Raw genomic sequence first — 24373 nt, 5'->3', positions numbered from 1 at the left:
AAGAAATAAACAAAGAGGAGCTTAAAAAGACCAATATAGTCAATGCACTTAGACAAATGTCAGCAGCTGCCAGGGAAGATTTCATACTTAGAATGGTTAGTCGGTTAAAGATTGGGTCTATTATAAGAAATTGTTTCCTCTGCGAAAGAAAAGTTGAAAATATTAAATCTTAATGCGAGTTCTACAGGCCTGGGCACATAATACAAAAAACAAAAACAAAAACAAAACAAAAACAAAAACAAAAACAAAACCCAAAGCCAAAACCAAAAAGACCTAATTACAAAGCAGTTTTCCAAGTACAAAGATTTTCAGCAAAATAATTTAAAATGCAGTTTGTCTTAAAAAATAAACTATGTATATTTCTGTATGTTTGATACTCAAAGAATGGAAATAGGCACATCAGTTTCATTTGTGCCATTTTTTTTTTAACTTATTCATACATTCACTTGTTAAATATCTAATATATGCTGGGCATTGTGCCAGACCAAAATAAAAATAGCCTTTCCCAAAAGGATGTCAAACTGTGTGATAAAAACAATGTTTTGAAGTATGCCAAATGCTCTAATGCGAATATGCACCAATGACTAATAGACGTGGGGTTCATTAAATGGGTAGTGGAACTGTGTGAATTAGATAGTAGGTATATACCTAACACTACCATTTTAACTATGGTTTCTGGAAATCAAGACTTTACTACAAGGTAAGCAGAAGCTAAGGTCCCAGTCAACCTCATTTGTGATCAGAGGGTGGGAGTAAGCCAAAACTTGAAGAAGGTAAAATGACCTGTAGTGAGTCTACAATGTGCTAGGCATTTGGTTAGTCACTTTCTACAGAATATCTCATTTAATCCCTTTCTACAGAAAATCTCATTTAATCCCCAAACCTCAGACCACGACAGAGTTGTTTACAGTGGAGAAAACTGAGACTTGGAGATATTAACTAATTTACCTCAAATCACGGTGATCATCCTAGAACAGACAGGATTCCAACCCTGCGGTCTGGCTCACAAATGTGTATAGAGTCTCATCTACTTACTTCTCGCCTGGAAAGGCATGTTACAAGTGGTTTCAGCAGCTGGGGGGAAAGTGAGGAAGCTCTGAGTGCAGATTTAGACAAGTTGGCTAAGAAAAAGGGAGCAAGAACTAAGGGCAGATCATGACAAAATGACCCGAGAATTAAGTGGTCAAATTAGATTTAGTGTGGTACTTGCTTTTTTGTTTTGACTTTCTGTTTGTTTTACAAACTTCAACATGGCAGTGATTATGTGATCAAGATCTTGGCACCTAATTTTTAAGTGTAAAGTTACTGCATCTCCAAGTAAAGCTTCTAATGGCTAGGGACATTTCAGAAGCTGAACACAGTTTATTAAGTAAATGGATTCTGAAAAGTAAAGACCAAAGAATGGAGGATCAGAGGCTGCAAAAACAAAGGTCTCTGCTAAAGGTATGTGCCTATGTGCCTCAGCGAAATCATTTCTACCAGTGGAACAACCAGGACTGAGGTATTATTCTACGCCTACAAAACGGAAAACACTGACAACAGTCATATGGGGTAGGTGTTCTGCTGCATCTGACTTGGCCCCAGATGGGATAATAGATAACACTTTACTAGAACAGGATTTATAGTCAGCAAATAGTGATTGCCTGATAGAGTGGATTTCATCCAGAGTTCATTAGAAAATACTTCATCAAAGTTAGAAGGCTGGTATAGGCTATGATTTAGCAAAAACGAAAGAGCAGTCAACGATATAAGAATAGGAAGGATGAACAAGACAGATGGGGATGACACTATTTTTCTTTTTAAGTTTGCCAGTTTTGCAAGATGAAAAAGTTCTGGAGATGGACAGTAGAGAGGATTACCCAAAAACATCAAAGTCCCTAACACCACTGAACTGTATTATTTAAAAATGGTCAACATGGCGGTGTTGCGTGTATTTTACCACAATTAAAATATAAATTTTATTTTGCTTGGTTATTAAAGTAAGATAAGTAGAAAACACACACATTTTGAAACATTTTTAAAATTTTTGTTTACTAGAGGTGGGACGAGCTAATTTAAATGGCCTGCAGGGCAGTATCTGCAGCTTCTGCAGACTTCAGAATAACAGGATACATAAGTAGTTTTAAGAAAAACCAGAAGAAACTCTTAATCTCGGGAAACAAACTGAGGGTTCCTGGAGGGTGCAGGGGAGGGTTAGGGTGGCTGCGTTATGGACATTGGGGAGGATACGTGCCATGGTGGTGAGTGTATTCGAATTGTATAATGCTGATGATTCACAGACCTGTACCCCTGAAGCAAATACTACATTATATGTTAATAATAATAACAACAACAATAAAGAAATTCTTAACATGCGTGGGCTTGTGGAATTCAGAGCAAATGTAGTGTTCAGGAATATGCAGATTCTTCAGTTCCACGCCCCAGCTTCTTCAGGGACGGGATTCCACCCTTATAATCCCGTCCATCAGAAAGGCAAGCTACACACGTTTCACAATGATCACCCGAAGCCTACCCCACATTCGCGCTTTCCCCTCGAGTCCGCAGCGCCCACTAGGAATCCCTTTCCTTACGGAAAGGGTAGGACCTTCCTACACAATACGGTAACTATCTCGTCTTCAACTGGGGAAACCACTTTGGGTTCTGTTCCGACTGCTTCCCTGCCGCCCGGCCTCCCTGCAGAAGTTCCCCTCCCGACGTTCCGAGCTTCCAGCGGGTAACCACCACAGAACGCAGGTTCGAGCGGCCTGGCGGAGGCCGTTCGGATCTCGCGAGATACGCGACTGCGCGGGAGTTCTCGAGTCCTGCGAAGAGGCGGTGGAGCCGGGCTCTGTGATGGGGCGTTTCCGCAAAGATGGCGGCCGCTGCGGCAAGAGGCGCCTGGCTGGCGGCCTGGGGCGGGAGACTGCGGCGCGGGATCGCTGCCGGCCGGCGAGCTTTGCCAGGCCCCGGCCCCGGCCCCTTGACCGCGGCAGTGGCCGGTGTGGCCCTGGCAGGCACAGGATTGGCATGGTACCATGGCCGCCTGAATGTCGTGGCACCCGAGGGCAGCCTCACCGTCTTAGCACAGGTACGGGACTTGTCCTTTTCTCCCCCCTAACCAAGCTTCTCCGTCCTCAGACTGCAGGTGGTGGAGGGTGAGGGTCTGGCGTGGACGGCCCCAGCTCCTCTTCCTGAGCCCAGGTAGGGGCATCGCTGCAGAAGACCCTAGACAGGCGGTTAAGTGTTCTTTCCTCAACTCGACTCCCACGGCGCGCCCAGAGGGCATGGGAGGCCAGTGCAGGAGATTGAGCCTCCCCTGGGAGGCTCCCGCGAACGCTGAATGCGCGAAGCCCACGGTAACAAATTTGCGGTGATGAGTGTGGGCGTGTCTTATTTCAACACTCTTAATTTGCCGCGTTCTCGCTACACGGTGACACCCCCGCCCCTCCCTATTTTGGTGAAGTGTGGTGTGTGTCCGGTTCCTCACCCGGAAGACGTGCCTTTCTTAACCTTTATAACTAAAGCCTTTACGACTGGTTCTTTGTATAGTATGATGAAGTTGTCCTAATAGATGACCTTTTTAGTCAAAAAAATGTCAATCATAAAAATTAGCCAGATGACAGTTTCCAGATTTTATAATCAACTCTAAGGACCCTTATTACATGATTGTAAACCTTAATGCTTCAGTGGACTATTAGCACTAAGAAAAGCGTTTCTTTTAAAATTTCCATGTATTAAAGGTATAAGTTCCCTACTTAGATATAAAATTGCCCCGTAAAGTATTTGGAAATTTGAAAAGTACTACTTTTTACATATTTTGTGGACTTTTAATTTTAACAAGTTTTAGTGTGTGTATTGTTTTGAAAATTAAAAGCACTCTTCTGTTTGTTAGGTTTACATTATACCTTTCAAATGAAAAACCCAAGCAACAGTCGGATACAATGAAAGAGAAGAGGCTTTGTGAATTAAAGTTAAGCACTGACAAATGATAATATTTAATCGTATAAAATTAAGATGCCACATAGATAATACATGCAATAACTTTCCCATCCTCTTACCATTTCTGATCATAGGTGGAAGGATCTGTGTTGTGGTATTTTATAGGATTTTTGTTCTTCTGGCGCCAAGGATTCAGCTTATCATTGGTGCCTCTTTTTTCTCAGCCTCTTAATTCATCTTCTTTAGGACCCTTAGATTAATCATCCCAAGTATATCACATAATGTACCCTTCTTTAGAAACCATTGTGCCTCATTTGGCCTAGGATAAAATCCACATTTAAAAATTCTGTCATTCAAAGCCCTTAGTAGTAACACTCTGACCTACTCATATATATACCTTCCAATCAAAGTGATTCACCTAGAACGTGAATTCAATTTTATCCCCTTAGCAATTTGTAGATTCTGATTTCAGTTAATCTGTCTCATTTTTTTTTTCTGGCCCATTTCTAGCCTACTTGTGTTTTAAATTCCTGACATGACACTAAAAAGTTTACACCAGTATATTTGAATTCTCTCCAGCTCTCTCCCCTTCCCCAGCCTTTAGTACTTTAGGCTTAGAAACCAGCTTACTATCCATTGATATTTTGGTGGTGGTGGTTTCTTTGTTTTTTGAGAGAGGATGCATGCATGAGCTGGGTGGAGGGAAGCGAGAGAATCTAAAGCAGCCTCCACACCCAGCAAGCAGCCGGAGACTGGGCTCAGTCTCACTACCCTGAGATCAGGACCTGAGGAAAAATGAAGAGTCAATAGCTTAACTAACTGAGCTACCCAGGTGCCACCCATTTTATTACCATTTTTAACGAAGTGTTTTGACACAGCATTTGCTGGATCTGCTGTTGGACTAATTCAAAACAGTGGTTCTTATCATTCTACCACCATAGTAGACTTGAAGATGACCACACATGGCTCTCTGCAACAGTGGCCAATACAGCAAGCATTGAGGGACATGGAGTTTGAAACTCTCCCTCCACCTCAGTGATTCTGGTAATACTTCCCTAAAAGGAGACCTGTTAATCCCTCTACCTTAACCACCACTTTAGAGTTATGTGTGCATAGTTGAGAATCAATGATGGGTACATACCGTTTCTTGATACAGTTTTATGTATTAGTATATTTTACTTAATATTGCAAGGTGATAGAATCTTCTTGATAAAAATTTTTAATAATAGTAGTAATAACCTTTATTTTCAATCAGCACACAAGGCCAGTTCTCCAGTAAAAATAGGGAATTTATGATCATTGAATCCTACACTTCAGTGGTTCCCATTGTGACCAACAGCTTGCATTTGTGAGGTCAGTCAGAAACAGGGTAGAAATCAAGGTCATGAATTAGCAAGTAAATTGGGAGTTTCCCTTCTTTCTTTCCTTCCCTCTACAATTACTGAAGTGCCTACTCTCTGCCAGGCAATATGAAAGGAGTGGGGATTTGAAACAGAGTTCAAATGCTTATGGTTTAATGGGGGAGGGCAGTTTTAATATAGATTGGTGAATGCTGTGATAAGGGTAAGTTTGGGGTGCTATGGGAACACAATGGAAGAGCACCTAACAGTCTTGGTTTCATGAAGTAATAATAGGTAAATAGACACCTGTAGGATGATGGGGAGTTTGCTGGGCAAAGAGAATGGGAAGAATATTACAAGCAAAGGGTGTATTGCAGAGTTCTAAAGATAAGAGTTTGACTCAGTAGATTATGAGCTGCAAAAGATGAGTTTCAAAACTGGGGATGAGTGGTGGCAAAGAATCATCAAGAAGTGCCCCTTAAGCCATATGACAGAAATTTTGTCTTGAGAATAACAAGGGGACATTGTAGGGGTTCTTAACCCTCCTGTACCCCAAAAGATCCAGACATGGAATTCAGAGAGTCTATGAACTTAAATAGAAAAAGATCACTTTCTTTTTATTAACCTATAATTTGCTATTTTCTTCAGTTATGAATTTAGGCAACAAGCTGTAGTAGTAATAATAGCATTTGTTATCAACAGAAATCTCAGATATTTTCCTATTATAATTGTTACAGATATTGCATAGTATCACTTCTTCGAAGTCAAAGTATTTATTCAGCCTGCCACTATGTAATGTTATTTAATGCATAAAAAATTACATATATTTCTTTATCACAAATTTGGCTTTGACCTTTGGAAAGAGTATCAAGACTTCAGTGAAGTCTTGAAAACTGGATGAGGGAATCTGTTGTAATAATTTCAGAGAGGGATGATGATAGCTAAATTAGTGGATGAATTTAAAAGACATTTAGAAGGTAAGTTTGCCAAGAATCAGAGTTGCAGATATTATATAAAATGTAATTATAGTGTTTTTAAAAATATGTAGTGATTTCAACTGGGCAACAAAACATTTTATTCTACATATCCTTAGAAAATTTACTTTGGAGCACATGAGTGTATTACTTTTTTGTAAACTTCTTCTGAAACACTTAAGAATATTTGAAAACTGTTCTAAGATTTTACTGTTACTCCCATTACAATATTATTTTAATTACTTCTGGCATAATAGAATTTGATAAGAAAGGGGAAAGACAAAAGTATTATATTATTCCAATCCATTCTTCTATAAAAGGGTAGCTGCCTTGTTCATAAACACTGATTTAGGGGCACCTGGATGGTTCAGTCAGTTAAGCGTCTGCCTTTGGCTCCCTCCATTGGAGCCCCATGTTGGGCTCCCTTCTCAGCTGGTAGTCAGCTTCTCCCTCTCCTTCTACCCCTCCCCTGCTAGTATACCCACTCTCACTCTCTCTCTCAAATAAATAAATAAAATCTTTAAAAAAGTGATATGTTTGAAAACATAGGTCTATTTGAGTAGTGAAAGCAGTTAGGAGCTAGACAGTTTTAGATTTGGAATGGCAAAATTACTTTCTTCGTGCAGGTATTTCAGTAACAAAAGTTTTATAGCTATTACCATATTTTGTTTTCCAAGCTAGAAATAATATATTGATAAACTACAACTGATGAAAATTAACAGATTTCCAGTGCCTTGTCAGATCAGACTATAAAGCTTTTTTGAACCATGGGTATTATAAATCATTGTAATAATAAGGCCTGAAACTGGTGGGGGAAAAAAGGTAAAAAGCTATAAAGCCAAAATAAAGTGCAGTATACTTCACAGTTGACAAAACAGTAATAGTATTTTATTTGTTTTATTCATTTGTTAATTGTATTACTATTTCATTTATTCTCTAAATGTTTGTATTTTTTACCTTAATTTTCAAATTATTTATGTGATACTGGATACTATATGTTTATCAGACTTCATAATAGGATTTTTTTGGCTTGCTTTTAATGAAAAATTTGTTAAAGAATTATATTTAAAAGCAGGGGCACCTGGGTGGCTCAGTTGGTTAAGCAGCTGCCTTTGCCTCAGGTCATGGTTCCAGGGTCCTGGGATGGAGCCCCACATCGGGCTTCCTGCTCAGCAGAGAGCCTGCTTCTCTCTCACTGTCTGCCTGGCTCTGCTTGCTCATGCTTTCTCTCTATCTCTCTGTCAAATAAATAAATAAAATCTTTAATAAAAAAAAATAGAATTATATTTAAAAAGCAAAATTACCGGGGCTCCTGATGGCTCTGTTGGTTGAGCATCTGACTCTTGATTTTGGCTCAGGTCATGATCTCAGGGTTCTGAGATCGAACCCCTCATTGGGCTTCACGCTCAGTGGGGGTCTGCTTGAGATTCTCTCCCTGCCCCTCCACCACCGCCACCCCACCCCATGTATGCTCATGTGCACATGTTCTCTCTCTCTCAAATGAATAAATAAATCCTTCCTAAAAAGTAAAATTAATTTTGTATGACCTAGTCTATAAAATGGTATAAATGTTTATTATAAATTCAAATATCTTATACAGGTTCATAGGTATGAGACTTATTTTTATATGTTTATTTGTGTATATTTATAAATCTTTGAAACTTTTCCCCAGTAACATTTAATCAGTTTTTTTTTCATAGAACTTACTACTCTCCGAAGTTATTTTATCTATTTGTCTTCTCCCATTAGAATGGTCTCTTGGTCTTTTTCATCTCTGTATATTTATGGCCACGTGAAGGCACATAATGAATGTTCATTCAAAGAGTAAATAAATGAACTGTACTGTGTAACAGAATGACCTGGTCTAACTTTTGTTTGACTGGCATTTATAGAAATATTAGACAAGCAGTATCCAAAAATGGTTAGAATCAGCTAAGTTGCTAAATGTTCTGTGTATACTCAATTATATACAAGTCATAAAGATATGTCATCCCATATTCCCAGTAGAAAATATAAGTAAATAGGAAATCTTGCTCTTTTCTGCTATATCCCAAGGGCCTGGAAAAGAGTCTTTTGCATAGTAGGTGAGGTAAATATTTATTGAAGGAGTGAATAAATTGATGGAATTTATAATGTAACAATAATAGATATATCTTTCTCTCAAAAATGTAAAAGATGGGTCCACTTCACCTGTTAATGTGTATGAGATTTTATTTTTTTAATATATTTCCTAAAGATATTTTTTATTATTTTATTTATTTGACAGAGAGAGATCACAAGTAGGCAGAGAGGCAGGCAGAGGGGAGAGGGGAAGCAGGCTCCCCGCTGAGCAGAGAGCTGGATGCAGAGCCCGATCTCAGGACCCAGGATCATAACCTGAGCTGAATGCAGAGGCTTAACCCACTGAGCCACCCAGGTGCCCCTGAGATTTCATTTTTAATCCCCTTATTAGCATTTTTGTTTGTCTTCATATGGCAAGCTTTTGTCCTCTGCTATCATATTAAAATACCAAAATTAATTTTAGAATTTAAAGTTAATTGCACTTTTATTCCAGTTACTGAGATGTTTCAACTTACAAATCTCAAGCCAATTAAACTGTTTTTAAATTTGGAAGTAATCCTGACATATGATGAAAACTAACCATAAAAATGAAAACTCTGTTTGGTTATACTGATGCTATATTCTGATACTATATTTTGATATTATCGTTACATGTATATATATACTGTGTATGTCATATTTATTACCTTGACTAAAGATGTAAATATAACAAGATCTATACCTTAACGATTGGTTAAAATTCTTCTTATGGAGAGAGTGGTTTTGGTTTATTTAACTGAGTGTTTCTGATAGAGAGTAAGCCCTTTAAGAGCCTGATGACTCAGGCTTCAGGGATAAGGAAAGGCTGCTTTGCATAGTGGAGGCAGAAGAATTTGGAGCATGTGGTTCCTGGTATTAAGCACCTCCTTTTCCAGGCTCCACACTCAGCAGGGAGTCTGCTTAAAATTCGCTTTCATGTTGGCCCTGCTCCTGCCTTGCATGAGCACTCTCTCTCTCTAAAGGTAAATATTTTTTAAAAAATTTTTAAAATATATTTAAAATTTATATTTTAAAAAATTTTTAAGTGTACAACTTGACTTTTTTTTTTTAGACATTGGGATGATGAACACTATATCAAGTTCATTATATCCAACAGCTCGCCTAGTTATCACTGAGTGCATGTTTGTGTATGGTAAGAACACTTAAAGATTTACCCCCTTAACAAATTTCTGGTATATAATAACAGCATCATAAACTGTACTCCCCATGCTGTATGTTAGATCTCTAGGACTTACCTTGCATAACTGAGACTTTCGCCCTTTGACCAACATCTTCCCATTTCCCCCAACTCAGAGCAACCACTATTCTGCTCTGTTCTTCTGTTAGTTTGACTCTTTCAGATTTCACAGATAAGTGAGATCATGTAGCATTTGGCTTATTTCACTTAGTGGAATGTCCTCCATGTTCATCCATATTGTTGCAAATGGCAAGATTTCCCTTTTTAAGGCTGAATAATATTTGTGTGTGTCGTTGTGTGCAGATGCATACCACATCTTTTCCATTCAGCCATTGATGGGCAGTTGGCTATTGCAAATAATGTTGCAATGATTGTGGGAGTACAAATATCTCTTTGCAATACTGATTTCACTTCCTTCATATACCCAGAAGTAGTATTGCTGGATCATGGTAATTCTATTTTTAATTTTCTGAGGAACCTCTCTGTATTGTTTTTCATAGTGGCTGTACCTATTTTCATTCCCAGCCAACAGTATAGAAGGGTTTTCTTTTCTTCACATCCCCTATAGTATTTGTTATCTTTTGTCTTTTGATAATTACTATCCTGACAGGTATAAGGTGATACTTCATTGTGGTTTTGATTTGTGTCTTCCTGATGATTAGTGATGTTGAGCACCGTTTCATATACCTTTTGGTCTCTTGTATGTCTTCTTTTCAAAAATGTCTATTCAGGTCCTTTCCCCATTTTTTTTTTTTTTGAAGATTTTATTTATTTATTTATTTGACAGAGAGAGATAGATCACAAGTAGGCAGAGAGAGAGAAGGGGAAGCAGCCTCCCCGCTAAGCAGAGAGCCTGATGTGGGGCTCGATCCCAGGACCCTGAGGCTTTAACCCACTGAGCCACCCGGTTGACCCCTTTCCCCATTTTTTAATCTGGTTATTTTCTTTATTTCTATGGCAATTTAGTTGTTTGAGTTCTTATATATTTTGGATATTAATGCCTTATCAGATGTATGGTTTGTAGTGTTTTCTCCCATTCTGTAGTTTGCTTTTCACTCTGATTTCCTTTGCTCTGCATAAGCTTTTATTTATTTATTTATTTATTTATTTGACAGAGAGAGATCACAAGCAGGCAGAGAGGCAGGGAGAAAGAGAGAGAGAAGCAGGCTCCCTGCTGAGCAGAGAGCCCGATGCGGGACTCGATCCCAGGACCCCGAGATCATGACCTGAGCCAAAGGCAGCGGCTTAACCCACTGAGTCACCCAGGCGCCCCTCTGCATAAGCTTTTTTAAAAGTCTGGTGCAATTCCACATGATAATTTTTGCTTTGGTTGCTTGTGCTTTTGGTCACATATTCAGAAAATCATCATCCAGGTCTCTGTCAAGAAGCTTTTCCCCAGTGTTTCCTCTAGTAGTTCTACTGTTTTGGATCTAACATTTAAGTCTTTAATCCACTTTAGTTAATTTTCATATGTGGTGTGAGATAAGGATCCAATTTCATTTTTCTACATAAGGATATCCTATTTTCTTCATACCATTTGTTGAGGAGACTGTCCTTTCCCCTTTGTGTGGTCATAGATCTGGGCTCTATTCTGTGACATGTGTCTGTTTTTATGCAATTATCAAACTGTTTTGATTACTGTACTTTGTGTATTTTGAAATTAGGAAACATAATGCCTCCAGGTTTATTCTTGCTCAAGATTGGATTAACTTTTCAGGGTCTTTGTAGTTCCATATGAATTTTAGGACTTTTTTTTCCCCCATTTCCATAAGGAATGCCATTGGGATTTTGAAGGGGAATGCCTGCCTTGAATCTTTAAATCACTTGGGCAGTATGGACATTTTAACAATATTAATTCCTGGAATGGTTTTGAACAGTTATGAATTATGAAATGAAAGGTAGGATTTATCCCTGTCAGGGTCTAGTCAGGAGACAGAAACTTAAAACAGTAATTTGAATGGGGAAGTTTAATAACAAAGAAATATCTGGTAAAGCTGGTTGACTTCTAAAAGAGTAAAGGACTTTAAGGGGTGCTGAAGTAGCAGGTGCCAAAAGGTAGCCAGTACCTGTAAGCAAAAGGAGAATAGATAGTGAAGATACTCACTCAGTACTTGGGAAAGCTCCTCCAGCCCCAAAGCTTAGATTTAGCCTTTTTGAAGAGGGCATGGTTACCACAGAAATATAAAGTTTGCTGTCCATAGCTCTGGCCGGATGGTTCAGGCCAGAGCTAGTCTTTGGAAGAAACTTGTCATTGCTGGTAGATGTTTAGGGGCTGGAATTGGTCTATAGAATGGACCCACTGAATGGGAGAATGTGGCCTGAGGACATGGCCAGAGCTGCTGCAGGAGTGGCACCTGGCGCTGCACATAGGAGGTGACCTGGTATGTCGGAATCTACTCTAGATCTGTTTGGAAACTGGCTGGTCTCTGAGGGCCCCCTGGCTCCAGCTCTGAATAAAAAAAATGCAGAAGTGCCTTCCCGCCTGTTTTCTTGCAGTGTCACTCCAGTGCCCTCTATTGACAGAGGCTAAAATTGTTCTAGCTGACAAAGGAGAGAAGTCTGTAGGGCGTTCAGTTCCAGTATCACGAAGCAGGACAAAAGATAATTAGCTGCTGGGATAGTTGATGACTTGTACTGAGTTCAAGAGTGTTTCACCCAGGCTTCAACAGGAAAAACTCCGGTTGACCACTTGTTAGAAAGGGTACTGTCCGGATTTCTTATTGGCATTATATGCAGTGCCAAGGATATGTGGGCACTTAATAGAGCCCCCTTGTCCTTTGTGGAGGAATATTTGTTATTGAGGAATAAAAGACCTCAGCAAAATGAGCTTTTCTTTCATATTATCTCTCTAGTGCTAAAATTAGGGCTTGGCTGTTGGATGTTATTCATTAAATGTTTGTTGAATGTACATTTCCATGGTTGCAAGGTACACCCTTCTCCATCAGAGATTTCTCATCGAATTAATTATTGCTTTTTATAAAATTCCTGATATTATGATACAGTAATTGAGGTTTCAAATATTTTCATTGTTGGAAAAAATTTTTAAAGGTTTGTTGAAATTGTCATTTTTATATTATTGAGAGAGATAACATTAATGATGACAGGAAAATTAGTGAGGTCATTGTGATCGTTAATCTTATGTATTAACTTGGTGAGGCTGTGGTACCCAATTGTTTGGTTAAACAGTCTAGATATTACTGTGAAGGTTTTCTTCAGGTGCAGTTATGTGGAGCACAACTTGGGGCTTGAACTCATGACCCTGAGATCGAGACCTGAGTTGAGTTGAGATCAAGCTTCATGACTGAGCCACCCTGGCACTAAGAGATGTGGTTAACATTTAAGTCAGTAGACTTCAGTAAAGCAGATTACTCTCCATACTGTGGATGGGTGTAATTCAGTCAGTGGATCGCCTTAAGAGCAAAACTGAGCTTTTCTGAGGAAGAAAGAATTTGGTCTCTGGAGGCAACATACAAACCCTTGCCTGAATTTTGGTCTCTTACCAGAAATTCTAGCCTGTCCCACAGGTTTTGGGTTTGCTGTCCTCCTCAGTCCCATGGCTAATTCCTTAAAATAAATTTTTTCCTTCTTCTGTCTCTCTTTCTCCCTTTATACATATAGAATATAAGAATATCTTATTGGTCTCATTCCTCTAGAGAACCCTGATTAATAACAGATTTCGGTACTGGGAATTAGTATGCTGCTGTAATAAATACTAAAACTGTGGAAGTAGCTTTGGAATTGATTAATGGGTAGAGGCAGGAAGAGTTGAGGCCCATGATAGAAATGGTCTATATTGCCGTGAAGAGACTATTGCTGCAAATAATGAATGTTACAGGTGCTTCTGATGAAGAGGTCTCAGATGGAAATGAGGAACATGGTAATGGGAGCTGAAGGAAAGGCAGTTCCTGTGGATAAAGTGGCAGGGCACTTGGCTAAATTGTGCTCTACTGTTTTATGGGAGGTATAGCTTGTGAGTGATAAAATTGGATATTTAGTTGAGCAGATTTCTAAGCAGACTGTTGAAGTCATGGTTCAGTTTCTCCTTGCTGTAGATGGTAAAATTTGAGAGGAAAGAAGGAAACTAAAGAAGGAATTATTACACACACACACACAAAATAGGACTTGAAGATTTGGAAAATTATTACCCTATCTGTATTTTAAAAACTGAGAAGGATGCTCCGCAGAGAAAATTAAGAGTGTGGCTAGACAACCATTTACTAAAGAGATTAGGAGTGTGACTCCTGGATCCAGTCAAAAAAAAAGCTACTAGGGTTAGACTGGAGAGGGCAGAGAAGGGATGAAATGAAAGAAGGACTTCTTGTGTTCTAAAGGCAAGAAATGGGCTGGTAGAGCTATCTAGCCACAGAACGTGTTTTCTTTCCAGAAAAGAGAAGAATAACTTAAGGAGGAGTACCTGGGTGGCTCTGTTGATTAAGCTTCCAGCTCTTGATTTCAGCTTAGGTCATGATCTCAGGGTCCGGAGATGGAGCCAAAATGCTCAGCAGGGAGTCTACTTGAGAATTTCTCTCCCTCCCTCTCTGCCTGCTCCCCCCACCCTCTCATGTACACTCTTTCTCAAATAAATTCTTCAGAAAAAAAAGAGAGATGGAGAGACTAACATTAAGAACACAAAGCACCCTTGGGCGCCTGGGTGGCTCAGTTGGTTGGACGACTGCCTTCGGCTCAGGTCATGATCCTGGAGTCCCGGGATCGAGTCCCGCATCAGGCTCCCAGCTCCATGGGGAGTCTGCTTCTCCCTCTGACCTTCTCCTCGCTCATGTTCTCTCTCACTGTCTCTCTCTCAAATAAATAAATAAATAAATCTTTAAAAAAAAAAAAAAAAAGAACACAAAGCACCCAGCCACAAAGGATTATTATCAAACCATAAAATCAGACTTGCCCTAAATTTCAGACATGTTTGCAACCCTTGACCCCCTTTTTTTCTTCAAAAGACAAAAAACTAGTTTGTTTGTTTTTTTTTAAATGGGAAGGTATATACTGTACATGTTCCCACCATTGTATTTTGAAACCAGATAACTTGTCTAGTTTCATAGGTTTATAGGAGTAAACTTTCACCCCAAGATTAGTCATACTCTGAATCTTACCTGGAAGTGATTATGAGAATTTACATGATGAGATTTGGGACTTAGTGGATGGCATTTTCATGAGATATTGGACTTAAAGTTGCTGCTGGGATGATTAGGACTTTGGAGGATCTTGGGATGGGATGAGTACATTTTGTATGTGAAAGCAGATGAATCTGGGTGGGGCCAGAGGGTGGACTCTTGAGTTGAGTTCTATTCCCCCAAAATTTGTATTTTGAAGTCATGACTTCCACTACCTCAAACTGTGACCTTTTTTGAAAATAGGACCATTGCAGATGTAATTAGTTAAAACTTAGGAGGGATCATATTGGAGTAGGTTGGACCTCTGATATAGGATGACTTATAAAAAGGGAAATTTAGGGGGCACCTGGGTGGCTCAGTGGGTTAAGCCGCTGCCTTCGGCTCAGTCATGATCTCAGGGTCCTGGGATCAAGTCCCGCATGGGGCTCTCTGCTCAGCAGGGAGCCTGCTTCCCTCTCTCTCTGTCTGCCTCTCTGTCTACTTGTGATCTCTCTCTGTCAAATAAATAAATAAAATCTTTAAAAAAAAAAAGGGGGGGGTGGAATTTAGATGCACACAAAGGGAGAACACCATGTAAAGACTGGAGTTATACTGCCACAAGTTGGAGAACTGCCAGAAACTAGGAAGGAGGACCTAGAGCAGATTCTTCTCTCAGGCCTTAAGAAGGAAATGCCCTGTGGGCACCTCAATCTCAGAACTGTGGGCTTCCAGACCTTTGAGATAATAAATTTGTTATTTAAACCACTCGGTTTCTGGTACTTTGTTACAAGAGCCCTAGGAAATGAATGCAGTTAATATGTAGCATGGGTCTAAGAGCAGTGATTTCCAGCTGTGTTCTATCAGAGAGACTTCTCAAGATCCAGAAGAAAATTGAATGGGCAGCCTTTGAGAGATCCCTTTTATATCTGTTTTATATGTAGAAATTAGGACTCTGCTACTACAACTTGAAATCGATTTTAGATTTTTGAACTAGACATCTATTTTGTGTCTAGCACATATCAGGTATTATAATGCCTTTGAATTTTCCAGTAAACTTTATATTTTCAATGAGAAAATTTAGTAAATTACCAATATGAAAACTGGTCTTGTGGTGACCAGATATTGTTACACTTCAGAAAATATGCATTTTAAAACCAACTATAAGAAATTTATAATTTCAAGGTTTATGAAAAATGTGGCTTGATGTATGGGAGAATCACTTTGATCTTCCAAGGGGAGGATGTTATATAAATTGAGGTAATATGTTACTTTCTGGGTAAATAAAATTATTTTCTTATGTAATTGTGATTATGATTTAGTTGTCAAGTCTGATTTGAATGATTTCTCATGTATTCCTTATTGACATTTCATAAATATATTTTCCTTTCTCTTACTGGCTTAATTTGCTTACTTTTATGTAAGTTAAAAGAATTTAGAAGAAAAAATATCTTTAAGATATATTCATATAAATATCTTGCATACATGACAAAATGTCTCACACATGAACATATTTTAGAATTAATGTGTGTGTTGATGTGATTTTTGTCTTTAAATCCCATTTAATGATCTTCTTGACCTTTATTTCTAAACTGATATTTTGCCTTTTAATCCTCCCTCACCTTAGATTTATGATTGAGCATTTAAAAAAAAATATTTTATTATTTATTTGTCAGAGCGCACAAGGAGGAGGGAGCGGCAGGCAGAAAGAGAAACAGGTTCCCGGCTGAGCAAGGAGCCCAGTATGGGACTCAATCCCAAGACCTTGGGATGCGTGACCCCAGCTGAAGGCAGATGCTTAACTGACCATTGCCCTATGAGTAAGCATTTTTAATGGGTTTAAGGTAGACTGCATCAATATTAATCATTTAGCAACTTGCATTACAAAACAGCATTAGCTTGTAAAAACTTTTAATAATCTCAGAACAGCCTGGTTATTTCATACCTTTAATTTTTACATTTTGACATCCATGATAATTATCAGTTTCTCTTTTATCAGTTCCTGCTGATTGCTAGGAATTCCCTCCTTCTGACCATCTTAATTCTATCCATGGAGATGATCTCCTTGAAGCCTACTTTAGTATCTCCTTTCTTATACTTTTCATCATAATTTTGTTTGTGCCATCAGTTAGCATTTGCATTTTCTTATGAGCAAATCTATTGTCTGGTCTCTCTAACAATATTATTAACCTTTAAGCTCAGGAACTATTTTTTATATTCTGACCCATATCATTTTAATTTGTTAAAATATCAAATAACTTTTAAAAATCTATATTAAAGTGGAATTAATTAGATACGGTATTACAACATTCCCATTCTTACATTTCCCTCCTAGGGCACATTTTCTTTCTTTCTTTCTTTCTTTCTTTCTTTCTTTCTTTCTTTCTTTCTTTCAACATTTTAACATACCTAAAAATCAGGATATGTCTTAGAGTCAGTGGTGTTTTACAGAATCGCCTTTGGCCAGGTAGCAGTCATGACCTAGTTGTTATTGTCTTGTTACTATGAGAATTTGTTCACATTTTTATCACTTAAATTGAGATACATGCATTGTTTGACAAAACCTTAGTCTTTTTTTTTTTTTCAAAACCTTAGTCTTTAGAAGAAGAGAAATCATGGGCATAGAAATACTTCTCAAAGAAACAGGAAAAACAGTTTCCCTGAGATCAGAAAGTGATGCTTAGGGCAAGAAAAGGAAAGTCAGAACAGGTTAAGAATGGTCAGGAAAGGGGGCATCTGGGTGGCTCAGTGGGTTAAGCCGCTGCCTTCAGCTCAGGTCATGATCTCAGGGTCCTGGGATCGAGTCCCGCATCGGGCTCTCTGCTCGGCAGGGAGCCTGCTTCCCTCTCTCTCTCTCTCTGCCTGCCTCTCCATCTACTTGTGATTTCTCTCTGTCAAATAAATAAATAAAATCTTTAAAAAAAAAAAAAAAAAAGAATGGTCAGGAAAGGGTACTTTTTTTGTCACTGTGGTCAAAACATGGTAGACTAACATAATTTGAGGATTAACAAATAGTATTAAAGGGTCTTCCTAAATAGGTATCTAGACTGCTTTAAAGTCTTCAGTCTTACATTTCACTTATTTTTACAACCTACCTAGAATTTGGACCTGAAGTTTTTTTCCTTGAGGAAAAAAACATGGTGTAGTGTCATGTTTCATTCACTGTCTCACATTATAAAGCTTTGTTAATGTGTTTACATTAATTTTTATATAATTATTTCTATAGTTAATTCTGTTGTAGAAATATCAAATATCAAATGTCAAATTTGATATTTCTTAATATGTTTGATTTGGGATGCCTTCATATTGGGAGAATGCAAAATGTTTCCAATAGTGCAGTTCTAAGTCTGGCTTCTCTAAAACTATAAAAAAAAAAAAAAATTAAGATTCAGGACTCACTGAAACTCCATTCACCTTAAGCCCACATTTAGTTATTAATATCTTACTATAAGGGGGCTGACATGGGTGAAGATGGTGAAAAGGGAGAAACCTCCAGTTACAAAACAGAGTCCTGGGAATGTAACTATGTCATGGTGACTGTAGTTAATAATACTGTATTGTATGTCTGAAGGTTGCTAAGGGAGTAGATCTTAAAAATTTTCATCATATAAACTCTAAATGGATGAAAGACCTCAATGTGAGACAGAAATACATCAAAATCCCAGAGGAGAACATAGGCAGTAACCTCTTCGACATCAGCCACAGCAACTTCTTACAAGACACATCTCCAAAGGCAAGGGAAACAAAAGCAAAAATGAACTTTTGGGACTTCATCAAGATCAAAAGCTTCTGCACAGCAAAGGAAACAGTCAACAAAACAAAGTGGCAACTGACAGAATGGGAGAAGATGTTTGCAAATGACACTACAGACAAAGGGCTGATATCCAAGATCTATAAGGAATTTCTCAAACTCGACACCAGAAAAAACCAGGTAGTTAAGTCAAAAACTGGGCAGAAGACACAAACAGACACTTCTCCAAAGAAGACATACAAACAGCTGACAGACACATGAAAAAGTGTTCATCGTCATTAGCCATCAGGGATATTCAAATCAAAACCACATTGAGATACCGTCTTACACCAGTTAATATGGCAAAAATTGACAAGGCAAGAAACAACAAATGTTGGAGAAGTTGTGGGGAAAAGGGAACCCTCTTACACTGTTGGTGGGAATGCAAATTGGTGCAGCCACTTTGGAAAACAGTTTGGAGGTTCCTCAAAAAATTAAAAATAAAGCTACCCTATGACCCACCATTTGCACTACTGGTTATTTATGCTAAAGATACAGGCGTAGTGAGAAGGGCCATATGCACCCCCATGTTCATAGCAGCAATGTCTACAATAGCCAAACTGTGTAAAGAACCAAGGTGCCCTTCAACAGACAAATGGATAAAGAAAATACAGTTCATATACACAATGGAATATTACTGAGTCATCAGAAAGGATGAATACCTAACTTGCATCAACATGGATGGGACTGGAGGAGATTATGCTAAGTGAAATAAGTCAAACAGAGAAAATCAATTATCATATGGTTTCACTTATTTGTGGAACATAAAGAATAGCATGGAGGACATTAGAAGGGGGAAATGAAGGGGGAGAAATCAGAGTGGGAGATGAACCATGAGAGACTATGGACACCAGGAAGCAAACTAAGGTTTTAGAAGACAGGGGAGTGAGGGGGATGGGTGAGCCTGGTGATGGGTATTAAGGAGGGCACAGATATTATGGAGCACTGGGTGTTACATGTAAACAATGAATCATGGGACACTGCATCAAAAACTAATGATGTAATGTATGGTGACTAACATAACACAAAAATAAATAAATCTCATAAGGGATAAACATTGTAACTGTGTGAGGATGGATGACAGACTCATGGTGTTCATTTCACAATGTGTACACATACCGAATCTTGTACACCTGAAACTAATATAATGTTGTATATCAGTTGTATCTCAATTTTTTAAAAACACCTTACTATACAACCACCATTATAAAGTACTTGATTATAACTTTTGGCTCTTATTATCATTTTACTAACAATACTTAGCAGTCCCTGGCTCATAGTAAGTATTTAATTTTTGAATGAATAAGTGAGTAAGTGAATAAATAAATGAATGAAGGATAGAGTACCCAACTAAAGCTGTGTTTAAGTGGCTAAAATCAGTTGAAAAATAGTGTGCCTTTCCTCCATGCTTCAATCCATCTATATTGTTCTAAGGCTTCTTTGCAGTCTTAAAGCCCTTTGACCTCTCACTGAGCAAAAGCTAGTTACCTTGGAGAATGTCCCTGAATTTAGATTTGGCTGATGTTTCTTCATGACTTATGCATTTTTGTTAAGAATAACACTAAAGCGGGGTGCTTGGGTGGCTCAGTGGGTTAAAGCCTCTGCCTTCAGCTCAGGTCATGATCCCAGGGTCCTGGGAACGAGCCCCGCATCGGACTCTCTGCTCAGCAGGGATCCTGCTTCCCTTCCTCTCTCTCTCTCTTCCTGCCTCTCTGCCTACTTGTGATCTCTGTCAAATAAATAAATAAAATCTTAAAAAAAAAAAAAAAGAAGAATACTAAAGCTATGCTATATTCTTCTCAATGTGACTTATTAAGGAAGCATATGATATAGATTGCTACTGATGATATTAACTTGTATCACTTGGTAAGATGGTATCTGCCAGGTTTCTCCATTGTAAAGTTAAATAATTTTTTTATATACTCAATAACTAATATTTTGTGGGAGGTACTTTGAAGCTTCATGAGGCTTTTTCTTCTCCACAGTTTATTCATTCATTAATTCATTCCTATCTGTTTGGATTCATGGGTTCCTACTTTATTCAAGGGGTTTCAGTCCATGACCATAATTCATAGACAGTCCCCAACCTATGGTGGTTGATTTACAATTTTTAGACTTTTTACAGTGGTGCAAAAGTGATTCCCATTCAGTGGAAACAGTACTTTGAATTTTGGCCTTTTCCCAAGCTAGCCATGTGTTGTACCTACTCTGTCATGATGTTGGGCAGTGACAACAAGCTGCAGGTCCAGTCCCAGTCAGGCACGTGATCAGAGGGTAAATACCTGATACACTTAGAATCATTCTGCACCCATACAACATTATCTTTGTCAGTTTCAGTACAGTTTTAAGTCAATTACATGAGCTGTTTATACTTTATTATAAAATTGGCTTTGTGCTCAATGATTTTGCCCAACTGTAGGCTAATGTCAGTGTTCTGAGCACGTTTAAGGTAAGCTAGGCTAAGTTGTGATGTTCAGTAGGTTAGGTCTATTGGATGCATTTTTGACTTGGGATATTTTCAGCCCACTATGGGTTTTTTGGGGACACAATGTCATCATAACTTGAGGAAGATCTGTATTTGAGTAATGGATCTCCCTGTATGTAATCAGTCTCCTGCAAGCTATGGCTTGGATATGCCATGTCCCACTCTCCTTACCCCTAGCAAAGGAGAAGAAACAGAGGTCCTACAGCCAATTCTTGATTAATTGTAAAAGAAGAGTACTTTTAGCATAAGTAACACAAAACAACAACATGCCTAGGATATAATAAGTGATAGTTTCTGAAATGTGAGAAGGAAAGAGGGAAGAGGATGCCTGGAAAAGTAGCTTCTAGGAAGCTGAAAGTAGATGTCTTCCCCCACTGACTTTAATGCTGTCATTTTTTGTTTGTTTGTTTTAACTGTATTTCAATGTTTATGCTGAGCTTGATGCTGAAAGGATTTTAAATGGCTTAGAAAAGTGCTATTGTGGGCAGTAATTTTTAAATGGAGAGAAAAATAGCATACAGATGAGGTTACAGAAAAGATTAAAATAATGCTATAAGATCTCTGGTGTTATATTTGAAGTTAACTATAAATTTGATTTTAAATTTAGCAACAAGTTCAAAGAGGAAAACAAGCCAGTTATATGCTTCATAGTAGTCAGTTGCTTAGAAACAACTAAATCTGGGAATAAGACAGTTATTTTCTACTGTCTCATAAAGAGGATACTGTAGCATCATTATAGTAAGAAGAATAGCATGAAGTTTCATATGGCAGTTTTTTATAATCTCAAAGTGGGACATTTGCATAACCAAAAAATATTAGATAAGTGGCAAAATGCTTACCATTACGGTATAGTCTTGAAAAAACCGTTCAAGGAAGGGGTACCTACTTAAGTCTTCTGCTGCTGAGATGTGAGAACAGAAAGTTGTGCTTTGGGTATGGCAGTAGGGAAGGTGTTGGTGAACTTGAGAAGAGGAATTTCATTGAAATACTGGGGACTAATTTAATTGAAATGTGTTGAGGAGAGATGGTGAAGTAAGGAAGCAAAGAATATGAATGGAGATAATTCATTCTACAAGTGTTACTGTAGAGGATATTCAGGAAGACACAAGTTAGAGACCAAGGTAGGGTTTTGTTTTTAAGATGTGAGACAATAGAAGACATTTGAATGCTGATAAAATAGCGTAATAAGGATAAGGAGGCAAAAACTGTTACAGATCTATGAGAGGGTAATCATAGGTTGAAGTCTTTGAGAAAGGAAGTTATATGGAGTCAAGACCACAGGTAGAAAGGATTCTTCTGTTGTAACAGGAGTAAAAGCATAGGTTTTGGTTAGTCCTAGAAGCTGGCTATAGATTTTTTTCCACACTTTCCTTCTATTAAAAAACAAACAGGCAAAAAGAGCCACTTCAGTCAAAAATGGGCCATGTCAGAGGATTCTGTAATGACTGCCACTAGAGAGAAAAACCCATAGAGATGGCGGGAAGGAGATAACAGAGTTCCTGAAGAATGAGAGCTTAAAAACAAATTTCAATGAGTATAGGACTAATTACCATAAAATTCTAATGGCTTTGTTTTGGTGAGTTTTTCCAGTGTTGCTAAAAGTACCATCTAATAAGTTATTTTGAAGAAAAATTTGTACTATGAGTTTAATATAATTAAAATATTATATTAAAAATTAAAATATTTATTGAAAATTAAAATGGTATGAAAAATTTTATTAAAAATTAAAATATTTAAAGTCTAAAATAGTAAGAGAACACCAAGGATAATTTGTTTTCCTCTGATAATATTTAAATTCACATTTGAATTCATATTTTATATTTTGTGGGTATGACCAGACTTAAACAAATGGTCATCAATTTTAAATAAATACAAGCAAGAAATATTAATTGTAATTAATGAATTTGTAAGTTTCATTAAATGTAATGCATTTCTGTTATTTAACAGTGAATAATTTTAAAACTCCAACATGTAATTAATACAGTGGAGCTATTTTAATTTGCTTTGACAAACCTACACAATTCATAAAATTAAATTGGTGTTACTTTCTTTTATTCCAGGTTGCCTGACTATATTTGTGGTGATTATTTTTGTGAAAAGTGGGTAAAAGACAATACCATAAGCAATGGGTAAAACACAAACTTACTGGAGTATACTTGGATTGGAGTGTATATGTGTGCAGTGCATTGGGTTTAATGATAGTACATTTAAAATTGCTATGCCAAGGGCAGTAGACTTTACAGCAACATACAGAAGTTTAATAACCATGAAATGCTGAAAGGCCAGTAAAGACTAAAGCTTTCTTTAGTCAACAGTAAAGCGAGAATGCAAAGACGTTTTAATTCTTTATTGCCCCAGGTAAAAATGTCTCTAGAAACAGATAAGTGATGACAAAGCTTTGATGTTAATAAACCCAGATGGAAGTAAAAAATCAAAGTGTGTAAATGGCTAGATTATGAAAAGAAAGATGACACAGTTATACTCTGTAATTAGATGTAATTTGTGCTTTTGGCATAGCTATTTGTCCTACATGAATGAGAGGTTGTCTTACTTTCCTTCCTTGTTGATAGGAGGACAGTACTTATATATCCTACTGTAAATCTTCTGTGGTACTTTTCTCTGGGCTAGGGGGGACCAAGGAAAAAAAGAAAAACAAATTGTAATATCAAAGCAGAAGTGTATTTTAATCTTTCCTTTGGCAATTACATTTGTTTAGCTGAACCCAAGTAAAAAATTTCTATTTGCCCTTACTCTATAAAACATAGGTTCTAGTAGCTCATGTATACAAATTAATGCTCTTGCTATTGTGAATTTTAGAGTTTTATGAATTATAACAGTGTAAAAACCTATTGTAAGCCACCAGTAGTGGCAATATATGAATTAAAATTTTAAAAGATTGAATGAAATAAAATTGTTAAGTGTTTCAAATTGTAAATAATTCACTCTAGAAATAATACTTAATGAATCATATGTTTAAGTATAGCCTGGTCCATGTGGAAAATTTTTATCTACATCTATAAAAGTTACATGAATGTGTGATACATACAATAAAAGTTGTGGTCACAATTAAGAAATACAGCCATATAAAGTCTTAAATTTATCCACATACATTGTATGATTCATTTATTATGTATTAGAAACTTTATACCTTGTTATCCTATTACATGTGAGTTCCAAGCATCTCCCTCCTCAATTCTTCGTGACTTAGCTGGTATCTTCCTTGGAAATGGAAACCATTTTTTATATGAGACAAAATAAACCTTAAATAGTAGAAGTGCAGTGTTTTTTTCATAAATTACTCTAGATATTTCAAAGCAGAATGTGACTGACTTAGTAAATCTGGGAGTATCGTGCCATTTTTCTCACTTGCTAGTATACACAATTAGAAGATTATACGTAAGAAATTTTAAATGGGTTTGATTTCCGTATTTTTGTGTGTGTGCAATGTAAATACCAAGAAATTAAATAACACTACTAAAAGTGTTTT

At 37.5% G+C, this 24373-nt stretch overlaps 1 protein-coding gene across 3 annotated transcripts in view; it reads left to right on the top strand.

Annotated features, from left to right (window-relative positions):
• Nucleotides 1-2543: 2543 nt before the first annotated feature.
• MICU2 (mitochondrial calcium uptake 2) overlaps nucleotides 2544-24373 on the top strand; it is a 157142-nt gene continuing 135312 nt past the window's right edge. Inside the window, exon 1 of one of the 3 annotated variants that reach the window (XM_045072424.1) lies at nucleotides 2544-3067. In XM_045072424.1, the coding sequence (XP_044928359.1) occupies nucleotides 2852-3067 (216 nt within the window). In that variant the 5' untranslated portion in view covers nucleotides 2544-2851. The remainder of the gene's footprint in view (nucleotides 3068-24373) is intronic. The other 2 variants (XM_045072423.1, XM_013046797.2) reach the window with 2 other exon arrangements.

The sequence above is a fragment of the Mustela putorius genome, unplaced genomic scaffold (assembly GCF_011764305.1).
Source record: "Mustela putorius furo isolate JIRA1106 unplaced genomic scaffold, ASM1176430v1.1 tig00004035_pilon_pilon_pilon, whole genome shotgun sequence".
NCBI lineage: Eukaryota > Metazoa > Chordata > Mammalia > Carnivora > Mustelidae > Mustela > Mustela putorius.
The sequence above is the reverse complement of the archived record's forward strand: the minus strand, read 5'-3'. Positions and strand labels throughout refer to the sequence as shown.